This window comes from Geospiza fortis, unplaced genomic scaffold (assembly GCF_000277835.1).
Source record: "Geospiza fortis unplaced genomic scaffold, GeoFor_1.0 scaffold193, whole genome shotgun sequence".
NCBI classification, from domain to species: domain Eukaryota; kingdom Metazoa; phylum Chordata; class Aves; order Passeriformes; family Thraupidae; genus Geospiza; species Geospiza fortis.
The window spans coordinates 729,973-755,075 of NW_005054523.1; the positions used below are offsets into that span (position 1 = coordinate 729,973).

At 42.0% G+C, this 25,103-nt stretch overlaps 1 protein-coding gene across 6 annotated transcripts in view; it reads left to right on the forward strand.

The window, feature by feature from the left end:
• The first annotated feature begins 2,734 nt into the window (after window positions 1-2,734).
• Window positions 2,735-25,103, forward strand: part of TANC1 (tetratricopeptide repeat, ankyrin repeat and coiled-coil containing 1) — a 46,147-nt gene continuing 23,778 nt past the window's right edge. For 4 of the 6 annotated variants that reach the window (XM_031063702.1, XM_031063703.1, XM_031063704.1 and 1 more), the window contains exons 1-5: window positions 2,735-2,807; window positions 14,757-14,960; window positions 18,817-18,918; window positions 21,705-21,826; window positions 22,787-22,976. In XM_031063702.1, coding sequence (XP_030919562.1) covers window positions 2,747-2,807; window positions 14,757-14,960; window positions 18,817-18,918; window positions 21,705-21,826; window positions 22,787-22,976 — 679 coding nt within the window. In that variant the 5' untranslated portion in view covers window positions 2,735-2,746. The remainder of the gene's footprint in view (window positions 2,808-14,756; window positions 14,961-18,816; window positions 18,919-21,704; window positions 21,827-22,786; window positions 22,977-25,103) is intronic. The other 2 variants (XM_031063700.1, XM_031063701.1) reach the window with 2 other exon arrangements.

The window sequence follows — 25,103 nt, forward strand, 5'->3', positions numbered from 1 at the left end:
GTTGTTCATAAAGAAGCTGATCATTATAACTTCTTGAACCAAGGGACTTTCTGCCCTTTCCCTTCATGCTCTGAGCAGGAAGCATGTATGGAATGGAATGTCCTCTGCATCTGAAGAAAACAGTTGAACTGGTGGGAAGACAGCATCCAATTGAAAATTATCTTGGTGTGAGCTGGGAGTCCACCTTTGTCAGCAGCTGACAGGGTCTTCAATTCAACAAGCAGAAGAGTTCTGTTGGGACATTGTTATTATTAACGCTCTGGGATAACAAGTCCACATCTAATACCCATTTTAAAATGGGAATGATAGTTTTTAAATCTTTAAAAAAACCCAACAAATACCAAACAAGTGGTTTCATGGCAGAATTTAAAAATTGGAATTAAGAAATAATGAAGTGGAGTTGTTTACCAAAGTGAAGCAATTGCAGTGGCTGAAAGGATTCCTGATGTCTGAGTGAGGGAGTTTTTCTACTTCAGCTTAGCTGTGAGAAGAGAGAACGTGCAGTGTGCTTAGAAAGACAACGTGCCAGCATTACTGTAAAATATCCTATTAATACAGTTAGCTTTAAAACAGAATAAGGTCTAGTATCTTGTGCCTGATTCAAGGGATGAGAAATTATAAATGCACACTCTTGCTGTTCACTTTAATTGGTGTTACTGAGGTGTGAACTATGGGTACGAAGAAATACGTTACCTGAAGCTGAAATGCTTTTTGCATGTATGTCAGTAAGTATCACAGTAGGTGCAAATAACTTTGGTATATCTTTTGGCTTTGTTTTTTTTATTTTTTGATAACACTGTCTGAAGTATTTCTAAGCTGTAGTATTTGGTTCATTCCCTCAGCGTTCACCTGCGTGCTCTGGCATGAGAATGATGTTGTACTGGACCCAAGGTGGTGGTTTTAGCATTTCTTCAGAAGACAGTTTATTTTTTTATACCCTTCAGCTTGCAAACAAAAAACATTGCTATTGCTTTGCTGCTGCCGCCCTTAGGGTTAGCTCTCTCTGTGTGCATAACTCGCATAGCAAAAGGTGAGTTGCTTTGGAAGTACGTATCTTTATTTTTGCATTTCATTTTATAGGGTAAAAGGAAGGAAGTGGACTTTATTTCCAGGTAGTAGGCACTTTTCATATCTGCACTGATTGTGGTCTGAATAAGCAACCTTCTTGCATGCCCGTCGTGTTCTGTGTTAGAATAGATCAGTGAAGAACTCTTCGCACAGTAGGGAAATTGGCCTCAATTCCAAAAAGAGAAAATCTAGGATGGAATTGTCCTTGATTCCTTTTATTTGGTCTCTCATTAACCCTTATCTATATTCTAAGAATAGGAATGACATATACTGTAGAGTTGCAGTTCTATATGAAGCCCATCTGTCCCGGTTAATAGAAAATTCACACTTATATTTGCAAAATAAGAAAGTTAAATATAATACGTGACTTTTCAGGTCTTCCTTTTTTTTTCTCCCGCTTGCCACTCTATTCTAGCTATGTATGTAAAGTACCTTTCTTAGATTCTGAAATTCATTAACACCTTCACGTCCTACCATTGCATAATGCAGGCTTTCTAACATGGTGGATGGTTTTTGTATGCTTAATTTGATAAATTTATTTTGCTTTGTATCCAATAAGTAATCATAAATTAGTTCTTTCAGTGTATTTCATTTTCCGGTTAGATGATCCAGTTTTGGGGGTGTGTTTGCGAGCTTTTTCAGTTTTCTTGATGCTGACCTTGGAGAGGGCTGGTTAATTTCCGTCCTTTGGAAGCTGCTGGAGGTGTTGCAGAGCCTGTTGGCCCTGCAGCACGCAGGACAGCAGTGTCTGCGCGGTGTGTGCCCATGGGGGCCCCAGGGAGTGCCACCCCTCAGCGCAGCCTCTGCCTGCCTGGGGACCAGCCCCTGGCGTGCCTGGCTGGCACCTGTGTGCAGCTGTCGGAGAGCTGCGTGTGGAGTATGATCCAGGCCCTGGCAACCTTCCAGTCTTCTGGGTACTGTTAGCTGCATATGCTCCCAGAAAGCTTTTTGGGAAAGAAGTGATCTTCATTATTCCTTCCATTCTGTTTTCCTTACTTTGTAACTGAAGTTACTTCTGTAAAAGAACTGTCTTTCAGGTTTATCAGCCCAAGTACATTTTTCTTAAACTTCATACTTCTCTGAAATCTGCAGTCACCTGCAGTCAACCTCTGCTCACTTGAGGCTGACTGTTAAGTGTGCCGTGTGGCAGGCAGAAAGCATTGTGGGGATGGAGGAGTTTGTTCCTCAGTTCCCCTGTGTGCTGTGTGTGGGCAGAGGTGGGGGTGGTACCATGTCCTGCTGTTATCCCTGCCGTACAGTCTTGCAGTTGGCATTCCCAGGTGACACCAGGCTGCTCCAGTTACTGCCAGTCAGGCGGCTGAGCTCCAGTCAGAAGTTAGAGCTTGATTTTAGTTTATTTTGCTGGAGTATCTTAGAGCAACTTACTCAGGTTTAGCCCTGTAACTGCAATTGGATGTGGAGAATGCCGCATTACTTTTCCATACCAGAAGACAGCAAACTCTTAGCTGCTTAGTTCAAGTATTGAAACATTTCTTGTGCATCACTACTTTGCTTAACCAAGTGACGCTGTAAGAAATAAATGTGACTACTGAAAGGTTTCTCGTAATCACTTCACTGTTTTATTTGTATTGATCCTGTTTTTTGTTTTGACTTGTGTGAATGGACATTACATTTATTTTTGTTTCTCTCTGTTAATTCTCTAGGAGCAACATTTAAAATGTTAAAGGCCGTTCTAAAAAAGAGCCGAGAGGGTGGCAAAGGGACCAAGAAAGACCCAGGTATGAATATTATTGTGATGTTTTATACCCCAGGTGAGTTGAGCACTGCAAACCCAGGACTGTCCATCCTGTGGTGCAGCAGTGCCCGTCCCGGGGGCAGCTCCCTGTCCACTTCCCCAGCAGCTGCCTGGGGAGCAGAAGCTGCAGCTTTGGACCTGCCTGCAAGGCGGCTCCAGTGCAATTATTGCTGCATCTCCAGCGGGCAGCACGGGGGACAGCAGTTGGTTGTGGTTGCTGCCCTAGAAGTACTGAGAGCAGGCTGTGTGTGCTGTCTGCCAGCTCCTACACGGCCTGGGGCCAGGTCTGCTGACCACAGAAATGCACTCTAAAATGCTTATTCGTTACGTTACAAAAAAACTCAACACTGGTTATGTATTATGGGCAATAGAATTTTTATTATGTATGTCCTTTGAAAAAAAAATATTGAATTAGTGAAAAGTTATTAATCTGGTTATCAGGTTTCTATTATGTTCTAGTTTTTGCTTTAACTACAGAGGTTTTTTGAAGGTAGAAGTAATCATTATCAACAAATCTTACTTAAAATAAAACTTATTTTAATACTAACCATAAATTTAGTAGGCCACTACTTACGTGCATTACCTTCCAGGAAGAAGGGTAACTGAGAGCTCTCATTGCCATGTTCAAGGGCAGGGAAGGTTCAGCAATGGTTGTTGAGGAGGAGCAGTAGCTGTAGATGTGCAGGTGTTGGTGACTGATATGAACATGCCTGCTCTGTGCCAGGCATGCTGATGTCTTTGCTGCAGTGGCTGGAGAGCTCATGGACCTGAGTGAAAGTGACCTGTTTTTCAGAGTTACGTTTCTAACTTCAGACTAATTAACGCAGACTAACATTTCTGATTTTCTGATGAGTTTGATCCTAAATTATCCATTACAATAAATTTGTGGTCTTTGGCAACATGAGCTTCTTACCCTCAGAGTAAAATACAAATAAGTCTGAATACTTCTTAAATGTATAAAGAACAGAGCACAATAAAGGTGCCACGTCCTTGCTTATTGGAACCTTTAAAGCAACACAATCCTGTTTTCTCGGAAAGCAGGTTACATATACGTCTTGCATTGCAGCTTTTAAAACCATGCAGTTACACTGAGTCCTACAAGGGGAGAGTATTTTCACTGTTCTTTTGCAAAAACTGGTTCTGAGTTCATCTGGCAGGTAATGTGTTGTTCTTCAGGAAATTTCTGTGGTCTTGTGAAGTTTTCACTCTGCCACAGTTCCTTTCTTAATGGCTGAATGATGGAGCTATGCTGATTAGAAAAAACACTGACACTAGATCAGAGATGCGCAGAAATGATCACAGAGCAACACGAAAGGCATTCTGTTAATTCTGTGTGCTGCTGACTTGAAGTTACCAGCTGGGGTTGTTTAAACAGAGTGGGCTAAAGATTCCTGTGGTGAGGCTTTCACTGGTACATTTTTTGTTAAAATACTAGATGGAAGTTGGTTTTGACTCAAAAGGAAAATCGGGCTGTTCAGAATGGAGCTCTGACCAGGCTTTGATTAAAATCTGAAGCTTGGAAAAACCCTTTTCCTGTAGGTCAGAAAGCATGGCTTTTTATTTTCGGATCTCATGACATCTGTCTGTAGTCATGTGTGCAAAAGATGATTTTTCTCTGTTTTTGCAAATACAATGCTGCTGTATTTCTGAGCAGCAAGGGAAGAGTTAGAGTGTGGGAAGTTTTTTGGTTTAATTTTTGGTGTGGTGGGTTTGTTTATTTGTTTGTGGTTTTTTGTTGTTTTTTAAGCAGCGCTCTAGAGCTTCATATATTAATTAGATGTTATGGAAACCAATTATTGGGAAAAATTGGTGAATAGTGCCTAACTGGTGAGATCTAGAGCGAGGAGGAGTTCAGGAGCAGCTTTTTAAAAGGAAGTAAATAATTGATACATTGAATTTCAGAGATTTGTGGGGGTTTTTGTATTTAAAGATGATGTGAAAAGTTTGAAGAAACATGTGTGCATTTTATTCTGTTCTGTGTTACACCAGGACTTTCTGTAAAGTTATGTCTAGTTTGTTAGCTTTCTCTGTTGTTCCAAAGGACATTCCAATTCTTCCAGCTGTAAGACATTTCTCCACTTTTAGAAAAGATGTGGAGCAAGGCAAAGAACATTGATCTTAGTAGAGCTTATTTTTGCTCACTCATCTCCCTGGTCTTTAAACTGAAAACAGGGAGAAACTGAAGGGTTTTTTTGATTGTAGAGTTTTCCCACTTCATGGCCCTTTGGATATGGAATAGCAGCAATGGCTTAAAATTTCCTGCTGTCTGGAGAGAGTAGAAATGCACCCCAGCGATGGGAGCTGGCTAGAGATAAGACTGGCCATGGCCACGTTAACATTCTTCAGACTGCTGTTGGAGAGAGGAATGCAGTAGTAAATTTAGATGCTTCTCTCAGCTCTGTGGGCACGTGGGCTTGATTTATGAAGTTTTGAGAGATTTTTCAGAGCTTCCAAATGTGGGAGGAAGGAGACAGTGCATCTCAGTAGGCCACCCTGAACGCAGCTGGGAGGACTGCATGGCCTCTTTTCAGTGTATTCATGGTTTAGGAGTGATACTGAGGAGCTAGAAGGTAGTAAAATCTCCATAGGTCATAGTGGGCAGCCCAGCCAGCGTAGGAGGGACACCAGAGTGATGAGTTGCAGCTGTGCCTTGACCACATGTGGCCATTTGGAGTCACATTGAAAGGGGTTTAGGCTAAACTGCAACAGCTTATTCTTAAACTGAAGTAACCCCAGTTGTCCCATGGGTTGCATGAAAGGAACGCCTGGAAGTCTGCATGATTTAGATCTGAGTGGGATGATTCCTGTTTTATTGAATAGAACTTCCTGTTTGTGTGTTAACTCTATTTTATGGGTTTTACAGCTGGTAGGCTTGTGGAACTTGTATGAGTAGGAATGGTGGTGTTTTTTTCTGGGTTGAAGGCAGGCACAGCTGTAATATTAAAAAATGTATAAGGGTTAAAGGACAAAAAGAAACAACCCTAACTGTTTTAACAGTAGCTTGTGTGGTTTTTAATACTAGAATTTCTTATTTGCCCTGACATAAGGGCTTAAGAGCTGAAGCTGTGTGTAACATTTTTGAAATCTAGCTGCTGGGAATGTTGACTGCAGGTTTTAATAGATTCTTGAATTCAGGGTTATCTTGAAAAATAGGGTTTCAAGAACTAGTATTGATACTTTGAGAGAGACAGGTGCTCTGCTGAAGAGTGGTAGAATGTCTTTGTAGAAATAACTTCTGCCTTGATAAGATGGAAGGCTGTCATGTGGGAATGTCACTTTTGGAAAAATGATACTTCAAGCAGCACCAAAAGCAGTAGTTATGGATACATAGTTGGGCTCAGACCATGAAGTTGCTTCAGTAAAAATTCTTCTGCAACAGTTTTGTAATGAACCCATTTTAAAATGTGTTGATTTGGATGTGGCTGGGAGGTGTTGATAGGTAGGTAGGTGGCTGTTGTAGAATTAGATACAATCTAAATGAAGCAAAATGAGTGTGTTTAAACATTCACATATATAATTATCAATTTGTGCAAACATACACGAACACAGGTGAAAAGAGCTGTGTTGGCAGCAAGTTACGTGTAGAGCAGCTTTTGCAAGCACAACTTAGGGATGTTATTTCTAAATGTGGATTTGAAGACGAGGTTGGTGTCCAACTTAGGTAAACAGATGTGCCAAATGAACAAAATTTCAAACAAACTAAATTTCTTACACAGACATAAAACTTTTTCTGCATCCAGATTTTTTCTGGTTTTCTGCAGCATGGAGAAACCTGTTTTTACAACCCTTCAGACATAGTTATTTCCAGACAACAGAGATAACTACCTGTAAGTGTATTTTTCTTTTCTCTTGTCCTTCTGTGCATTAGTAATGTACATACTTGATAAAGGACAGAACCTGAAGGGGAAAAACCCACAGTCTGCACCTGTAACCTTAAAGTAACAGAAAACGGTTTGGGCAATGTTTGAAACAGGAAGGGAGTAAACAGAAACAAAGTAAAAAGTGGTACTATCTCTTCTGTGTTAGCTTATTGTCATCAAATCCATGTTATCTCTTTCAACTCTTCCAAAGTTTCCAAGTCCTCTAGAGATTGCTGGGGAGGTGTCTCTCCAGTGGGACATGGCAGAGCTGTCGCCTTCTGCCCTCTGCTGAGGGTGCGTGTCCTCCTTCCTTGCTCTTTGTCTTTTGCTTTGCTTTGTTAATGGACTTTATTTTCTACATTTAAGGTCATCCCAGCTCTTTGTCTGTTTCTGCCCTGTGTTTCTACCTACCTACCATAGAATTGTGTGTTTCTGCTCTCTCTCCTGTGTTCTCTTAGTTGAGGTTTACTTGTTGACCAGTTTATTTCCTTGAGGTTCTTAACTTGACCTCTGTAACCACAAGGAGATCTTCTGCCTCTGGCCTCAGCTGAAAGCAACTGGCTGTTTTTATTTTAATATAGCATAGAAACTTTGTGTGTTAGTGACACGGTTCAAGCAATCAGGGCCAGAAGACTGTTGGTTCAAGTTCTACTAGGTTACCTGTAAGTCCTGTCTGTACCTAGAAGAGGTGATAGTATAAAGAATATACATAATAAGCTTCAGAATATAAACAAAAAGTACTTCTTAATTATGATTGGTTTAGAAATTCTACAGAGCTACTCATTCCTAAATGCTTAAAAATGCTTCAGAGATAAATTTTTATTAGTATTTCCTGTTGGGTTTCTGTTCTGCCAGCTGCTTTCCAGTATATAATTATATTTGTTTTCTTTAACTGTCCCAAAGTCAGCAACTCGCATTTGAGAATCTGCCTATTTTTTTTTTTTACTAGCTAAGCAAAAGCTCATTCAGTATAAAATACATGTAATGTATTTTAATTTAAAAAGAAAATAAAATCCCGTATATTAAGTTTCTACAGAACATACTCAGTTATTTCAGATGGTTTTGTAGTAGCGTGACCATTGTCGTTCTGTTGACCCAATATCAGGCCTGAAGGAACACGAATAATGGCAGTATTGTGCTTAGTTTGCAGTGTTCTTCTGCACTAAATCCCATCAGAAGTTGAACATCAAATGTAGTACATGGTATGCCTGGAAACTTCATTGATGTCAGTAGAAATTCAGTGTGGTAAGTAGTTGGGACTTTCAGGTTTTCCAGCTTCAGGGCTTGTTAGATATTAATAGTAGTGGTCAAATAACAAGGGACAGATTATTATGTCAACAAAAAGATGATGTTTAGAATGCAGCAACATAGAGCTTTAAAGGCAGAGAATCTGGAGAAACAAAATGGGTGGTTTTGGTTTCTGAAATAGAAGTTATTGAAGTACTTATGGATTTGTATACATCAGACTTTCAGTAATTGCCTGAATATTTAGATTTTTTTTTATCATTTGGTCTGCAAAAAGGGTCCATATTAATAAATCTTTCCTGTGTCTTGTTTGATTCAGATCTGATAGATCAGACCTCATTTTTTTCAATACTCTTTGAGACTTAGTTTTCATTTGCATTAGTTTCCTTCTTATATTCAGGTATCTTCATGTAAGTATCTTTGGCTTAAGTATGGGTATACAGACTTCTGAATGTTGTTATAGAATGGAGGCTTTATTTCTGTATTATGTTCCATTGCAGACTGGCATATCGTTAGTTACTTTTGTTTGTCTGCCTTGCCCTTTAGGAATATTGTATACTGAACAAGTTGGATGAAATCTGAGAATTCAGAATTTCCTTTCTTTTATTCACATAATCAGATACAATTAAGAATTTGAGATTATACTCAGTATTCTTTTTCATAAGTAAAATGGCTTTCAAAGGCATGAGCTGTGATCGCTTGTATGAGGCTCCACCACCCCTGTTTTACTTTCCCCTTTTCCTTTCAGCCAAGGCCCCTGTTACAAGCCTGACGTGCAGCACTGGGGCAGCATTTGGAATGACAAACAGAAATGTACTGAAATTCACTGTCAGTGGGTGTTGGGGTTTTTTGTTTGGTTGGTTTTTTATTTATTGTTTTTATTGCTAGTGGCAACTAAATTGCTACTCTGAAAAGTGAAGCTGCTGTGCAGAAAAGCCTATTTTTTTCTTAAGACCCAGACCTACTATTTAATCTTTATTTTAAAAGTGAGTGTTTTAAGAATTACTTGCCTGTAGCAGTAAAGGTTTGATTCTCAGCTGACTGTGGTCAGCTAAATGCAGCTTTTAACACCCCTGTCTTGCATTACATCTAACTCAGCATTTTGGCCTAATGCACTCTGAACCCAGCTGACAGCATCAAGGTACCATTCTGGAAAACTGAAAGGCCATTAAATAAAAAAAGTTTGCCTTTTTAAGTCTAAATATGTAAATTCAATTGGCGTTTTCTCTCCAAATGCTCTGTGATATTAGGCTTTGAATTTTAAGAGCAAAGGACATTTGTGCTGCATAAAGTACACATTCACTGTCTGGAACATTGAACTTGGAATGGAATCCTTTTAAGTTTCAGTTTGACGTTTTATTGTTACTCCAAAAATACCTTGCAACAGAGGAAGCATTGTTTCATGCTTAAAATATGGAGCTGTTTTTGATTATCTTGTGTTGCTTTGCCCACTTTCAGCTGCTCTTGTCAGTTATTTAAGAGCTTAAGCTTTTTGCTGAGCACTCAGTATTTAATGTGGTAAATGTCTTTCCAGAAGCTAATTCCAGTGATTCCCATGTACATGTAAACACCACCCCTCAAAAAAAATTCTGCCCTTGAAACATGTATGCAAATTACTTCAGTGACCTGAATAACCTCTATTTTTCCCTGTTTTCTTTCTTTTTTTTTAAGTGTCACAGGAGAATGTTAATATTTTGTGTACTGATAAAATAATCCAGGGTGCAGAAATAAATGCCAGAGAGTGAGCAAATAATGTCAAGTACAAGCAGAGTTGGCAAAGGTTGGCCATTTAAACCATTTATTCTAATTTTGTTGGGTTGTTTCTCACTCATTGCACTTCACTGCTTCCTTTACTCAGACCATAATGCATTTTCTTCCCATTCCATGCTAGTTTCTCTCTTTTTCTGGTCTTCCCAGAGTCTCGAGAGCAAAAGAATTAAATGCCGCTCTCCCCTCATGCATGTATTTTCCATGCCAGCAGCCTGTGTCCTGTCCCAGAAGGCTGGCTCTGGATGGCTCCGCTTGGCAGGAGTGGTTCTGCAGCCCCTGGTCAGTGTTTGCACTGTGTGGCTGGACAGACTGGGGCGCTGGGCTCCCCAAGCCTCCTGGATTGCCCTCTCCTGAAGCTGGGCTGGCCGTGTGTACAAGCACACACATGCATGTGAGCATTTCAGTTTTGAAAGGCACAACCCTTCAATGGCAGTGCTTAGTGTTTTACAATGAAAATGAAGCACCTTATACTTAGTCACTGAGCCAGGTTACAGTGTTCTGTGTACACTTGCCTGTCAGTTCTATTCAAAGACTATCAAACCCATTGGGTTTCGTAATCCTTACACAGTTTCTTACTGCTTAGACATAGAGGTGCCTTGTTCTGGAAGGGACTTTCCGGTTTGGATGGCTTTCCTTGTTCCTACAACTGTTTTCTTTTTCCCACGTGTAGTTTCCTTCTGAACTTGTCTGTAAGGTCTCATCTTTTCTTAAATATTTGTTAGGGTGAAACACATCCTGTGGAGCAGAGTGGACTTTGTTAAGACTGTCAGTGCTAGCGTGTAGTCACATCAGTGTTGGATGTGGTGATGTCCTTCACTTCGTGGGGTTCGCAGGGAGCCTTGGTCAGCAGCAGCATCCTGCACTTTTTTTTTCTTTTTAACACATCTGAAACAGAACTACAGAATTTAGGATTTCTTCCATTGTAGCCTGATTTTATATCAGATTTTTTTCTTAAGTGGGTTGAGAGTCGTGTTTCACTTTAGTAGAAAGGTTAAGGGAGAGAAAGACAAAACAGGCTTTCCCAGAAGGGCTTGTTGAGGGAATCCATGGAACAAAGTTTTCTCTGTGGCTGCTCTCAATATCCAGGATCAAAGAGGCTATATGTTCGTTGTTTAAGCTCTCATTGCTGTAAAGGTGTGGTCCTATTTCTTCATGTTAAAAAGTGATCTGAATTCCACATTTGCATCAAACTCATTTTACACATATTTTGGTAATGCAGGTGGCATTCTTCTGGTTTCTAAGCACCTTATACTGAATGAAGAATTAGATGCATTTTATAATGTTTAATACTGATATAGACAGGTGTGAAAGTTTCCATTTTTAGTTATCCTCCCTATTAAATAGAATTAGTTTGATCTTAAAGTTCAAGTTCTCTTTTAGAATATTAAGCTCTACAAAATCATTACTGTAGTCAGCCATCCTTATATCTCTTTGTATCTAAGGGGAAAAAAAAGTGGTTTGTAATCAGATTATGCCAATCAGTTGCATCCTTAGGTGTGGCTAAACTGGGATTTGGTTTTCATTCTCCAAGCTTTTTCTGTGTGGTTTTTCAAACTTTTTGTTTCTGTGGTTACATTGACCGCTGAGTAAGAACTCTGGTGTTGATTGATGCTTGTGCAAGGTTTTTGTCCAGAGGCTGCTTGACAGTGGAAAATGTACAGCTCAGAGGTTTTAAAAAAATGGAAGTGGGGTTTCACAAGACCTTCCCTTATGTGTTTGTTTTACACCGACAAGCTTCCACTCCAGAACTGATGCAGCCTGCTTTATACTGTGGTAGATGCCAGGCAATGTCATGTAATATTAAAGTATTTTTCTGGAGTAATTTTGGGGTTTTGTGTTTGTGTGGCATCTGCTAGTATCTGGGCATTTTAACAGATTGTATTTTGACAGGTATTTCTCATGCATTTTTCTAGTGTTGTTTCCCTAATGTTAAATTGCTGTGTGGGAAGCATAATCTATTACTGGGTGAATTCCACAAGCTTGGTAATTTTGGGTTTGTCTTGTCATGTGTAGAGCCAGGTATGTTTCAGAATTTTCCTGTTATTTGGATGAAATGCGGAGATTGGTCATCAGTCCAGTTTACAAAAAATAGAAAGTGCAGGATTAAATGGGATGGATTTAGAGACTTAGGAAAGGATGCTGTAAGCATGTAAAAAGCTTGGCACCCCTCGTTATCCCACATGTAATTAAACTGGAGGCAGCCACAGATGAGGTTCCTGGTGCGGGTCTGGATGCTGCCGTGCCGGGCCGCGCGTCTGTGCCTCCCTCAGAGGTGCTGCGGGCTCGGCTCTGCGCTCGCTAAGGCAGGGACACCGCAGTGTCCCCGGGGAGCCCTGGCAGCCTGGCCCGGGCACGCAGCGGCCCTGGCCCTGTCCCTGCTAAGCAAAGGGAGCCTCGGAGGGGCTCTGTCCCTGTCCCTGCTAAGCAAAGGGAGCCTCGGAGGGGCTCTGTCCCTGTCCCTGCTAAGCAAAGGGAGCCTCGGAGGGGCTCTGTCCCTGTCCCTGCTAAGCAAAGGGAGCCTCGGAGGGGCTCTGTCCCTGTCCCTGCTAAGCAAAGGGAGCCTCGGAGGGGCTCTGTCCCTGTCCCTGCTAAGCAAAGGGAGCCTCGGAGGGGCTCTGTCCCTGTCCCTGCTAAGCAAAGGGAGCCTCGGAGGGGCTCTGTCCCTGTCCCTGCTAAGCAAAGGGAGCCTCGGAGGGGCTCTGTCCCTGTCCCTGCTAAGCAAAGGGAGCCTCGGAGGGGCTCTGTCCCTGTCCCTGCTAAGCAAAGGGAGCCTCGGAGGGGCTCTGTCCCTGTCCCTGCTAAGCAAAGGGAGCCTCGGAGGGGCTCTGTCCCTGTCCCTGCTAAGCAAAGGGAGCCTCGGAGGGGCTCTGTCCCTGTCCCTGCTAAGCAAAGGGAGCCTCGGAGGGGCTCTGTCCCTGTCCCTGCTAAGCAAAGGGAGCCTCGGAGGGGCTCTGTCCCTGTCCCTGCTAAGCAAAGGGAGCCTCGGAGGGGCTCTGTCCCTGTCCCTGCTAAGCAAAGGGAGCCTCGGAGGGGCTCTGTCCCTGTCCCTGCTAAGCAAAGGGAGCCTCGGAGGGGCTCTGTCCCTGTCCCTGCTAAGCAAAGGGAGCCTCGGAGGGGCTCTGTCCCTGTCCCTGCTAAGCAAAGGGAGCCTCGGAGGGGCTCTGTCCCTGTCCCTGCTAAGCAAAGGGAGCCTCGGAGGGGCTCTGTCCCTGTCCCTGCTAAGCAAAGGGAGCCTCGGAGGGGCTCTGTCCCTGTCCCTGCTAAGCAAAGGGAGCCTCGGAGGGGCTCTGTCCCTGTCCCTGCTAAGCAAAGGGAGCCTCGGAGGGGCTCTGTCCCTGTCCCCGCTGAGCAGAGCGAGCCTCGGCCTGTTCAGCGAGGGACGTGTGCTGTGCCAGGCTTTCACTGGAGCTGCTCTTGGGCTGTCAGGGAGTTCTGGGGAAGAGCTGGTCTGTGCTCATGGCTGGGGCAGCATTCCAGGGGCTGTGGTGTACATGCTCTGCCGGTTCCCTGCTGTTCCTGGTGTGCATGGTTTCTGAGCTCGCAGGTGTGGCGTTGGTCTATTACCTTGAGTTTAACAGCTTTTTAGAAAGGGCTTGGGGGAGCAGGGTGCTGTTCCTCCTTTCTTGGAATGCTATTTGTCTAATAGGTGTCTGCTATTCCATTGTATCATAGCCATTTTACACTTAACACAGGGGTTTTTCTGCTTCAGCAGAAGCAGCACTGTTCAAATACACTGACCATCACTGAGGGTACAACACCCTTAGGCTGAAGCCTTGGGTTTTCTCAAGGTGTGGGTTTTGCTGCAAAGAGCTGCTCTGTCTGAACACCATGATGATGTGAGTGGTAATGTGCAAAGGCTTATTGTAAAATTAGGAAATGAAGTGATTGAAAAGGGGAGTTTCTGTGGTACACATTTTACATTTTTGTCTTTTAAGTCATACTGCTCTCAGAATCTGAGTTATGGAAGCCTGGTCTACACAGCATCAGGAAAAAGAAAAACCAGAGTACTGCTGGAACAAAAATTCCTAAGATACAGTAGTGTCTCTATATATTGACTGTAAAATATCTTTCCTGTTACTGTCATGATCAAATACTCCTAACTTACTGATTAGAGCTATTTAGCTCTCTTCCATGTTGTAATGTTTCATATACAATAGAGACAAGTAAATTAATTCAAAATTCAAAAGTCTACTAAGAAGGCGGTGAATTACACAGATTATGCCATCATAAAAGGGAAAATAGAAATGAAGGAATTGCAGGTGGATGTGTCAACCCATTTGCACCCCTAGTCCTCAGCAGTCCACCTGGAATACTTACAAATTCCAAACTGCAGCCTGGATATGTGGCTAGTAAAAAGCTATGAACAGGAGTTCCAGTATCTTCTAGTTACATTTAGCTGTATTACCATTCTACTGTGTTTTTCAACACCTTTTGAAGCAAACTCACGTATTCTGTATTGAAACAAATAATAATATCACCAATGTTAAATCTGCATTTAAATTGGCTGTTGTAGAAGTTTAATTTCCAAAAGAACAGAGAAGGAAAATCCTTAGCCTCTTTACTAGCACTGAAAGTGGGAAAACAAATCTTAGACTGCCCATCTCTGAGTGTACGTATTAGTAATCCACCTTTTCATTGCATGTAAAGGGTAACCCAACACTCCTTTAACTAGTTCAGTAAACAGTATTTCGGGTGGTCCTGGCTTTCATGCTAATGCAGTGATGCTAAAACACCTTTTCAGTTTGAAAAATACTTTTATGTTCAGAGGGAACTTGATGTTGACTCTAAGGATGGAGTCTGAAAAGTGCTGACTGTTGAAAGTGAGGTTTTTCTTCCCCTTTTTCTCTTTATTACATTAAATTGGAATGTTGCTTACTTGTGTATTTACATTTTCCCAGTGGTTATCTGGATTTTGCAGTGGAGGTGGCACAGTAGGGCAAGTCATGCTCAGTTGTTGCTGGCATGTGTTTTCTTGTGTTAAATACTTACATTTCAGTGCAACTCTAGGCTGTTTATTTTGGCATGTCACCAAATAGATGACAAAATTTTATTTTTAGCAGGTGACTGCTGCCCAGAGAATGCCTCGCAGGTTGCAGCAACATCTGGCCACAATGCAGATTTCCCCAGTGGCGAGCAGCCAGGCTCCCAGGACACTTACAGAGCAAACTTGGCCAAAGGAGTCTCAATGTCACTGCCGTCCTCGCCTCTGCTGCCACGGCAGTCCTATCTGATGCAGGCAAGAGCAAACAAGAAGTCTCCAGGTAAGATGAAACAATGAGCAACTAAAATCTTCGTAACATGTTAACTCAGTTATTGATAAATTCTGCATAAAATAACTTAGTGAAATCATGTTAAACTTTTGCAACAAGAATAAAAGTAGCGCGTGATTCCAGGTTAAAAAAGTAACTGGTTATTAAATAGAACATGTTATTTCATGTGGCAAAAAATTAATCTATTTGGTGTTGCAGATACTTATATTGAAGTGTCTGATTATTAAACCTGGTTATTTATGGTTAGTTAATCAGGTAGAGGACTGCTGCAAAAAAGCTTTGTTTGTGCATGTGTTAGTGACTGTGTAAGAGTGAATATTGTTTGTGGCTTTTACAGTTCAATTATTTTACTTGTATCTCCATACACAAATGTATTAATAGATAAATTGCTGTGGAAGTGACAAGGAAGTTGTTTGTTTTCAGCGGTTTTATCCTCAGTGGTGCTTACCCACTGGTGTGGGAGCCAGACTAAATATGGGGCTCCATGGGGCTCCTTTTATCAGCATTCTGTGCATAGAAATCATTCCAGCACACCAGCATCACTTGGGTTCAGTCAGGTCAGTGTGGGAGAGACAAGTGAAACTCTCCATGTTCCTGTTGCCTGTGGAGACACTCAACAGGTTTGAGTTTATAAGGTCTGGGAACAGAGTGTCAAAAGCTGGGCTTTGTCAGCACAGAACATGCTAAACAGTTGATGAGTTGTGACTGAAAAGCCATATTCATGATGAGTGCAGAGTCATTCCACTGTGACCTACAGCCAAGGGAAAAGACTTCCTGTGATTCTACAGTGCTGGGAATGCATTGGCATTTATGCATCATTATTTTGAACAAAGACCTAACCCGGTGATCAGAAGCTGACAGAAACATTGTGCTATTCCTTTGACTTTCACCAAACTCCAGCTAATGGAAGATGATTCAATATAAATCAGCTGTGTAGTATCTGGGGCAGGGATAGTAACAGGATTGTACTAATGTCCTGATTTCAAAGCTCTCTATTTCAGTAGCATGACGGCAAGTTACAGATCTTTTCGGATATGGTGAGTGAAAGAAGAAAGGACTGCACAGGAGGCTGAAGTAGTGTTCTTAAGTTGGGTTGTAGTGATGAAGTTGTCTAGCAATGGTAGAACAAAATTCTAATTTCAGTCCTCCCAGTTGAGCTTCTTCTACTACAAAGCTAGAATGAGCATTGTTTGGATTGGTTATCGTAACAGGTGTGCAGCTAAACCAGTTTTTGTTCTCTTAAAGGGGTAATAGTTGATTCTAGTCTGATTTAGGAGGCTCAACTAAAAGAATGAAAATACTGATTTATAAGGGATGTTCCAAAAAATTGATTGTGAGTTTAAGATATGAATGGAAGATGATGCTGTTGCACTTGAAAAAAATGTTTGCTGCTTTCCTTACATTAATGATACAATAGTGCTTTAACAGAGAAAGGTTTCCTTGGAAATCAGTGAATTTCCATCAGTGAATGCTGGAGGTGACTCCTAGGAGAGTCTTGCATAAATGTACAACAGAACTTTAGTAAGTTTTGAAGTTAAACTTCAATTAAAACTTCTAATTAATAAGCAAATTAATCCTCATACCGATTCTTGAGACTAGACTAGGTCAGAGAACTGGTTTCATCTCAGGCTGCAGTTCTGTGCCCCACCCGTGGGAGCCCTGGGGACTGTTCCTCCTGCAAGCACTAAGCTGTCCCAGCTCCAGAGTCCTGCATCGGGCAGTCTCTGGGGTCAGTACAGCTACAGATCCACTTTGTCTTGACAAGAGGGAAAGGATGGAGCTGCACAAGTTACAATGATCTTCTGAGACATCAGCTCTTCTGCAGTCAAAAAAGCATTAAGAATTACTTGCAAAACAATAGATGACTTAAAAAAACTGTTGGTATGGAGTTGTAGAAATCTGTAGTTTGTCCCCCTTTGGAGGAGACCAGCTTTAAAAATCTGCACTAGATTTAGGACAGAGCTAGAATAGGCTTCAGGAATGACTGTCAGTATGTGATAGCACTGAAGAGAAGTTATGGTAATTGACTGGAGTGGTGTTTGTCTGCCTAGGAGAAAGGCAGCTGTAAAAAGGAGACAGTGCAGTCTCTGTGTGTGGCAGTGTTGTGTTCACCTGCTGATGTTAGAGTGTGAGAGAGAGGCTGGAGTTAGTTCCTAGCAGAAAAATCCATCTAAACTCCTAAAGAGCAAGTGGCCACTTTTGCCTCAGGACACGATAAGGCACTCGGCAGCAGTCACGAGAGCATAGCAGGGAGTGCATTTTCCCTTACTGAGATTCCTCTGCAAATTTGCTGCTGATAAAGTGCTGTCCCAGATGAACATTCTGTCAGACCTGATTCAGGCACCCTACACTTCTGTAAAAGAGCTGCTGTTCTGCAGATGCATTTCACATTTAAATGAGTCCTTTTCATCCAAGGGTTAATTCATGCGTCCTGTTCTAGATTAGTGCATGAAAATAAATTTACCATGAATTCTCCTACTTGTTGCGATGTTGTATATTGGATTTGCTGTTATTGTTTAGTCACTTCCACAGCAGTTTGTGAGGAACAAAATTCAGTAAAGGGTTTCCTCCACAGCTTAAAGCATGAGTGTTAAAAATACATCCTGAAGATCTTTGTGTTGATCTAATTTTACAACTGCTACACTTTTTTTGGTTCTTTCAGAATGAGTGCTTTTTGTTGTCCAACTTTGATGTGTTTGATTATACTTCTGCTTATACAAATGACAGGTGTAGACTATTGTCTCCTGAAAGAATGGGATTTTGTTTCAAAGGAATGCATTTTTAGCTGCTTTCACCAGGGCCAGTGCCCTTTATTTTTGTTAGACAAGTAGCGCTGGAAGAGCCCCCTCTGGTGTTGGTGCCAAACTGTTCGTGTAAAAAGTGAAATTGACTCAAGAATCTCTACTAGAGATATAAATATGTGTTCATATAGGACTGACACTTCTTCACCAGTATTTCTTAGCTAAGAAATTAGGTTATCACCATGTTCCCATAATGCACTTCTAGGTGGAATCTGAAAGAGCAGATGGGTCCAGCCAGATCGTTCTGGGCCAATGATGTGTGTTACCCTGTGATGGGGTGGCCAGGCCTTCACAGCTCTGTGGCAGTGTGACCCTGGGAGCCTGAGGCCACAGAGGAGAGATGCAGCTTTTCTTTAAAAACAGTCAGGAGTCTTAAAGTGCTCAGGAAAAAGAACAAGAAATCAATGTAATTTTCAGACACTTAATGTAGCATCTGAGGCTGCTGCCAAAAGGAAAGAAGGGATGCTTAATGTGACTGAAGTGCCACAGCCTAAATATAGGGTGGGATTTTAATAAACAAAGTATGAGAGAGCTTTGGTGTGCCCTTGAACTCTGAACCAAGGAGAAGGATGCTTTTTGAAGACCTGAACTGAGGAAGGGGAAAGTCTCTTTAGGAAGGGCAATGTGGGACAGCTGGCATCAGACCTGCGGTCTCTCTGCAGTGCTCCCTGAAGTTGTTTTGCTCTGTTGGTGTGGGAAGTGCAGAGCAGGAGGAGGCATGGTTGAGAGCCAAGGTGTAGTCCTGAGTTACACATCAGTACTGAGAAGAGTAGGGAGACCAACTACTGGGGTTACATGCAGTATGCAGCTTACACACCACATACAATGGGTTTGTTTTCTAGCAGCCTTTGTGTTCTGAAAGGCATGGAGCATGTGTTTCTCATGAGAGTGGAAGTGCAGCAGCTCACTGATCTTTGTGGTAACAGCTGTGTGTGTAAGAAGTAATTTCTCTGCTTTTTTTACATCGTAGAGGATAGATACAGGACATAGGAACTTTGTGGTCCGTGTGGAAACAGCTCGGTATGCCCCGTTCGTTCCCATTGCAGGTCCGGTCAGGAAGCCCAAGTATGTGGAGAGCCCCAGGGTGCCAGGTGAGGCAGCCCTGGCCCTGCAGAGGAGGCCGGAGCCGGGAGAGCCCAGCGCCAGTGGTGAGCATCCACCCGGCGAGCGTCTGTCTGTCCGCTTGCTGAGTGCCTGTCTGCCCGGCTGTGCTGCCATGTGCTGTGGGGTGAGGTATTCATTCTGTGCTGGGAACAGGCTTTTGCAGGTGGGGCTGCTTGCCATTACACCTACACCATCTTTAGAGCTGTCTCAGTTCCTGGGGCTGGTCATGTGCTGCAGGCAAAGTGTCATTGACTGCCACATAGAGCAGAGGCCTTCTGGCATTTTTCTGAACTTGTTTTTTATCATAAATTGACTCAAATGTGTAGCTTTGCATTCCTTTGAGTGCTTCATTTTAGAAATTTTGTAAAGTTTGCTGATTAAGGCTGTTACAGTTAATTCCTATGTTGGCAAAGCTGGGAGAAACCACCTCCCTAAAGTTAGTTAATTGGCATTCTTGGGAAGTTTCGTGTTGGTTAGACTGACTAGTACATGACAGAGTGTGGCTTTTACAGCAAATGTCATGACATATGTTAGTATATGTCATGTATTTTTAGATTAATTTTTAAGTTTAACTAACCTCATTAAGGTCAGTGGATATAACTGATGATGTTCCAGGTGAAAATTCTCTTTTCTTCCTTTGGTTTCAATTTTAAAGGAAACTACCATTTAAAAATCAATGTTTTCTTTCTAAAATATAGGTGCTTAGTAGCAGAAATAGAACTACTTGAAATTGTTTTCACCATCTACTTGATATAGTATAGTTAGCCTGGTTGCTCTTGTGCCTTCATCTTCACAGCCATCTTCTAGTGCTGGCATTAAAGTTGTAGGTCCAGCTGGGAGAGCATATAGTCTTCATCCTCTAGTCTAAGGGTGACCGTGTTGTGATATTCATCTTCTCACAGAGCTGTGCTCCCAGGTGATGAGGCTGAGGCTGCTGGAGATCAGCACCAGTTCCTGCTGTTCAAGACTCGAACAGTGGATGCTGGGTTGAGCACCTTGGGCTCTTAGCTTTGGTCTCTGTTACTGACTGAATTTGGTAGTATGCCTAACATTTAGTCAGACTTGTCAGATATTATAATTTTTCTAGTAATGGTAGTAATAATTTTTGTAGTTTTGAGAGAAGAATGAAGATGTTGATTTCCCAAAGTGTAGTTTCCAGGATTGTGACTTAAAGATTACTTGTAATCTTTAAAATTGCTTTTTTAAAGAGAAAATATATTTTCCAGGCAAATATTTGAAGACCTGTCAATTTGTGAAACTTCTGAGATAAAAAAACCTTTTGCTATCTAGTTTCCTCGACTTCCTTCTTTTGGGATTAAGTGAGAATCAATCTTACAGAGTAAAACCTTAAGCTGTCCACAGAATTAAGAAATGTGTGCATTCAAGTAGGCATTGAGCTGCAGTGAAATAAAGACAGAGGGTTGACTGGTACTGCACATGTTTGCAAACTTTGGGGTTTATGTCACTCATAAAATTGGGCCATTGTTGAAGTAGTGCTTATGGTCGGCTGTTCAGTTACAGTTGTTATTTTGTGTTTTTCTTCCAGACTGCAGCCTGGGGAAAAACGTGCTGTTTGCAGTTACCACTGTGTCAGCTGTGTCTTACATGGTTAGAGACTACATACTCCTCACGGAGATTAAAAATTGTCCTGATGCTGATCTGGCTCAGTGACACTGTGGAGGGAAGACCAGGAGATGGTTCAATTGGGTTGCTTTGTGGGTTGCCCCCTCACCCCAGCTGCTCTCGGTGGTGGGGCAAAAGGTGCTGCACCTGAGGGCCTTTTATGTCCTCTCCTAAAATTCATCCCTAAGTCTGGGCACCTACTTCTCTCGGCTGCTGAGGCACTCTGTAGCAATTGGGAATTGTTTGTTGCGTGACATCTCCAAAAGTTAAAGTGCTAGAGCCGTTTGTGTGTCTTTGCTGGCTCCCAGCAGGGGGGTGGCACCAGCCGCCCTGGTGTGCTGGCTGGGAAGTGGCCATAAGCTGCTCCTCAGTGTCCCCCTTGGCAGTTCTGAGGATAGCTTCTTCTCCAAGAGGTAGGATGATGCTCCTTATTTAATTAGCTGTTTTATAGCTGAGGATGAGACAGGCCTGTGTATACATTTTTTTTTAGTAATGGATGAAAGAAATAAATGCCCTGTAAATGTTCCTGTCAGAGCAGGTGGTCACAGGTTGGTGAGTGATGCCAGATTGCTGGCATAAAAGAAGGAAAAGGGCTGGAAATGCTTGTTTGTGAGATGCCATCAGCAAGAGTGTGTGCCAGGGCAGAGCTGTGCTTGACTGCTTTTGTTGCAGGTCACCCCATTTTGAGTTTTGTCTTGTTATATCTGTTGGATGCTAGAAGACATTTCAAAGCACGGTACTGATAAAATTAAATATCTTGGCACCAGAAGAACTGGGACTTTTAGAACTGATGTCACATCTTTTGCATAGCAAGCAAAACAAAAATGTTTGGTACTAGTTTTGGTGTTAACTGTGAGATTACAAAACATCTATGTTATTAACCTCTACTTTTCACATTTTTATATGACAGAAGTAGAATTTCAGCTTGCCACAAAGCTTTGATAGCATTGAGCTTAATACTGCTCTTAGGAGAATTGTTGTGTTATGTTGCTCATCAGTCCAGTGATGAACTGATTGCACTTAAACATTTCTGGTTTGATTGACAGGTGAGTTTTTCCTCCCCTCGATTTGTGCAGTTATGCAGAGGATCCAAGACCCACCAGCAATTAAAAGTGTGGTGGACAAATTGGTTGTACTTTCTCTACCTCTTCTAGTAGTTCCCGTATAAAAGACTCTAACCTTCACCTTTTTTCCTCCCAATCCAAAGCAAAGCCTGACAAAGACTCAAGCTGTTCTCCTGCAGCACAAGAATTGATGACAAGATTGGGGTTTTTACTGGGAGAAGGGATCCCAACTTCTGCTCACATGGAAGAGAAAAGTGAAGTTATGGTAGGATAATGGAATATAATCTTTTAATGTTCATCCTGTTTCAGAGAGGACTAATCTTATTTTGTCTATGTGCTAGTTGCAGTTACTTGATATCTACCCAAATACCAACCATTTAAATAGAAACACAGTAATAGAATTGGATTTCAACTTTAATGTGTGTTTGTTTTCAAGAATTCAAGATCAATTCACAATTTCAAAACACACAAACTGAATAGATTTCTCATCACTTCTGGAGGTCAAATCTAGTCTACTATGAATGTGAATAGCTTCTAGAATTCGCCCTGCTTTTAGTATTTAGGGGAAATTTTTGCCTTCTCTTTTCAATGATTTCCAGGAATAGAGAAGGCCAGCATTTTGCTAAAATGGGATTATGCTTGGGGAGAGGGGTGTGTTTATTTCTTCCCGAGAAGTTCACTTCAATCAGACAGTCCTTCTCTGTCATTTGGGGTAGAAGGACTGGAGTGAAGCAGGCAGCTACTATCCACATGAAACTGATCTGCTAACTAAAATTTCACAGTAACTACCAACCTCTGCTCCTCCCCCTTGCTCTCTCCACTTTTAGTCCCAGCCCTCCTAAATCTTTGTGCATCAGTTTGGGTTTTCACACTGATAGTGAAAAATTAATAAGACTGTAGTTCTAGGTTTTTTCAACTCAAAGAATAAATACCAGAGGTGGACGGGAAGGGTATCCAGTAAAGTGTTAAATAGAGAAGAGATCTGCCTCACTACAGCTTTTTTACTGAACTGTGAAAATCCGTTTTAATTCAGTGGTCACTTTTTAAGAGTAATATGAAAGATTGAGATTCCCAGTCCAGACAAAGCTTTCACTTCTTGAAGTTTTTACTTGAAAAATGGGCTCTTCGCTTTGCTCTTACTCTACCTCAGCTCGAGGTCTCTAGTTTTCAGCTCAGCAGGGTCCTGCCTGCTGTGCAGTGAGTGTTTCTTGCTCTTCCCTGGCAGGATGTGGGCGCCAGCCAAGGCGTGAGTCCCTGTTCCACCCTCACCAGCAGCACAACGTCGCCCAGCACCGACAGCCCCTGCTCCACCCTCAACAGCTGTGCTGGCAAAGCAGCAGCCAACAAGGGCAGTCCCTGTGGCACCATCAGCACCCCCAGCTCCACCCTGGAGAGCAAGGACAGTGGGATTATCGGTGAGCATTCTCATTAGCACATAGTAGAAATTAGTTTCCTCTTAATTGTGCAAGTCTGAGCAGCTGCTTTATGTCACTGTGTTCAGTTTTACACTGTCTATGGATCCCATTTTGAAAGATTGAAATCCTGTTCTTGGCTACAACACCTGCTGTTATGTCTGCATTTCTCTTCTTTTGTTTTCCTGGTGCAGTTCTAATTTCTCCACTTTTTTCTTTGAAGTAATTATTTTCCTCTGTTTTTCTTCCATTTCTTGTTTTCTTATGCCTGTTTTCTTTTCCATTCCAGAGGTCTTAACAGTGCTTTTCATAATGGAGAAGCACAGCAGGGCTTGAAGTTGATTTAATTTCCAGCTGAGGGAACAATAATTGATGCGATTTCTTATGAGAATAGCCTAAATTAAACTGTTTAAAAAAAGTGCAGACTTTTGAGTAATTGGCATGAAAATGAAGCTAATATGGGCCATTGTGGAAGAGATGAAATGGTGTGATCATCTGTTGAAAGATGGCTGAATTGAAGGTATATGTGCATCTCGTGTGGGGAGTCCATGACCATTGGAGGCAGCCACCCTCGCAGCCCAACTGTTACCAGCTCCTTGTACCAACCAGCTGAGTAAAAATCATTTTTGCTGATCAGTTACCCTAAGAGACATTGTTTGTTGTGGGTCAAAAGACTCCTGTATAAAATTTAAGTGTTTCAGTTGAAGAAAATTATTTTGTGTACTCATTCCATGGCAGATTGATACTTGATCAACTTTGTACAAGATCGAGTTTTGAGATAGCATGAACATCTTGATGTAAAGAAAAGGATATATCCAAATTGTTGCTTTTGGAAAAAGAGCACAAATGTAGACACTGATATGAACATACTAGCCTGACATACTAGCTTGACAAGCTTGAAATAGTCCAAGAGTATGTCCATGCTCTAAATAAGGTCAGAATGGCCTCATATTTATTTTAAATAGTGTATTGGCATGACAACATCATTACTACATAACCTTGTGAGTACCAGTGTTTTAAAGAAAATATTTGAGAACAGTGATAAAAGTTACTTATTGAACTACTGAAAAGGAAAGATGAGTGTATGAGTGCAAGAGCAGGGGGAACTTGCTGGTGGCTGCTTCAGTCCAGTACGCGTGGTTCATGGCTGCGGGACCGCGTGGAAGTCATCCGCCGCTCCTCTGCAGAGCTGCCGTTCGTGTCTCAAATTCCAGAGGAATTTGAACACACCGTCTCTTGGCTACCCGTGGCAGCACCCCTTACATCTGTAAAGGCATGAAACCAAGAAGGGAAAGAAGAGGCACCTTTCTGATAAGCGACCTGTGCTTTTGGCTTTCACATACAAGTATGTCTGTGCATTCAAATTTGTTATTAGTACATGTGCATCTTTGACAGAGTTCATCCAGCCATGAAAATATCTTGCTCCTTCATGCTACTTACGTGGTCCTCCTTTGTATTTCTACTCCCACAATGTTTTCCAGACCAGCAGACTGATGGGAAATCAGTCTTTTCTCCCTTTTCCTCTATTTTGCTTACAGTTCAGGTTTCCTTTAGTTTTCCAGTGTTTTACTGCTGCAGCTGAATTCTTCTTTGCTTCTTTTGAAGTTGATGTAGTAGCAGTAAAGGCAAGTTTTAAACTTCAGCAAGGAGCAAAAGCAAGAGAAAAGATTGCGCTGCTGGCCAAAATAAAAGCTTTGCTGGATCCTTGCTGCTGTGTCAGGATGGAAATCTTGAGCAGACAGGTTTCCTGGAGCTGCACTTCCCTCCAAGAGGAATCAAGGTTTTAAAGATTTCATACTTCAGGAGGAGCCAGATTTTTTTGACACAACAATAAAAATAAAATAAATTTGTCATATGGAAGTACAATCTAAGTGTGTGCAAAGATTTATGGGGTGCCTGAAAAGCTGGGTTTTTTCTTCTACTGCCTCTAAATGATATGTCATATTATTGGTATTTCTTAGAATATGAGCTGTTGAATTGAAGCATCCAGTCTTCTATTTCTTATGAATGTAGCCTAAGCTGGCGGAACGCAGGGCTGTACAAGTACCTCACCATCCTGCATGGCTGAAGCTTCAGTGCAGGTGGTGTGGAAGATCAGTTGGTCCTTCCTTGACTGGACCAGGCTCAGCA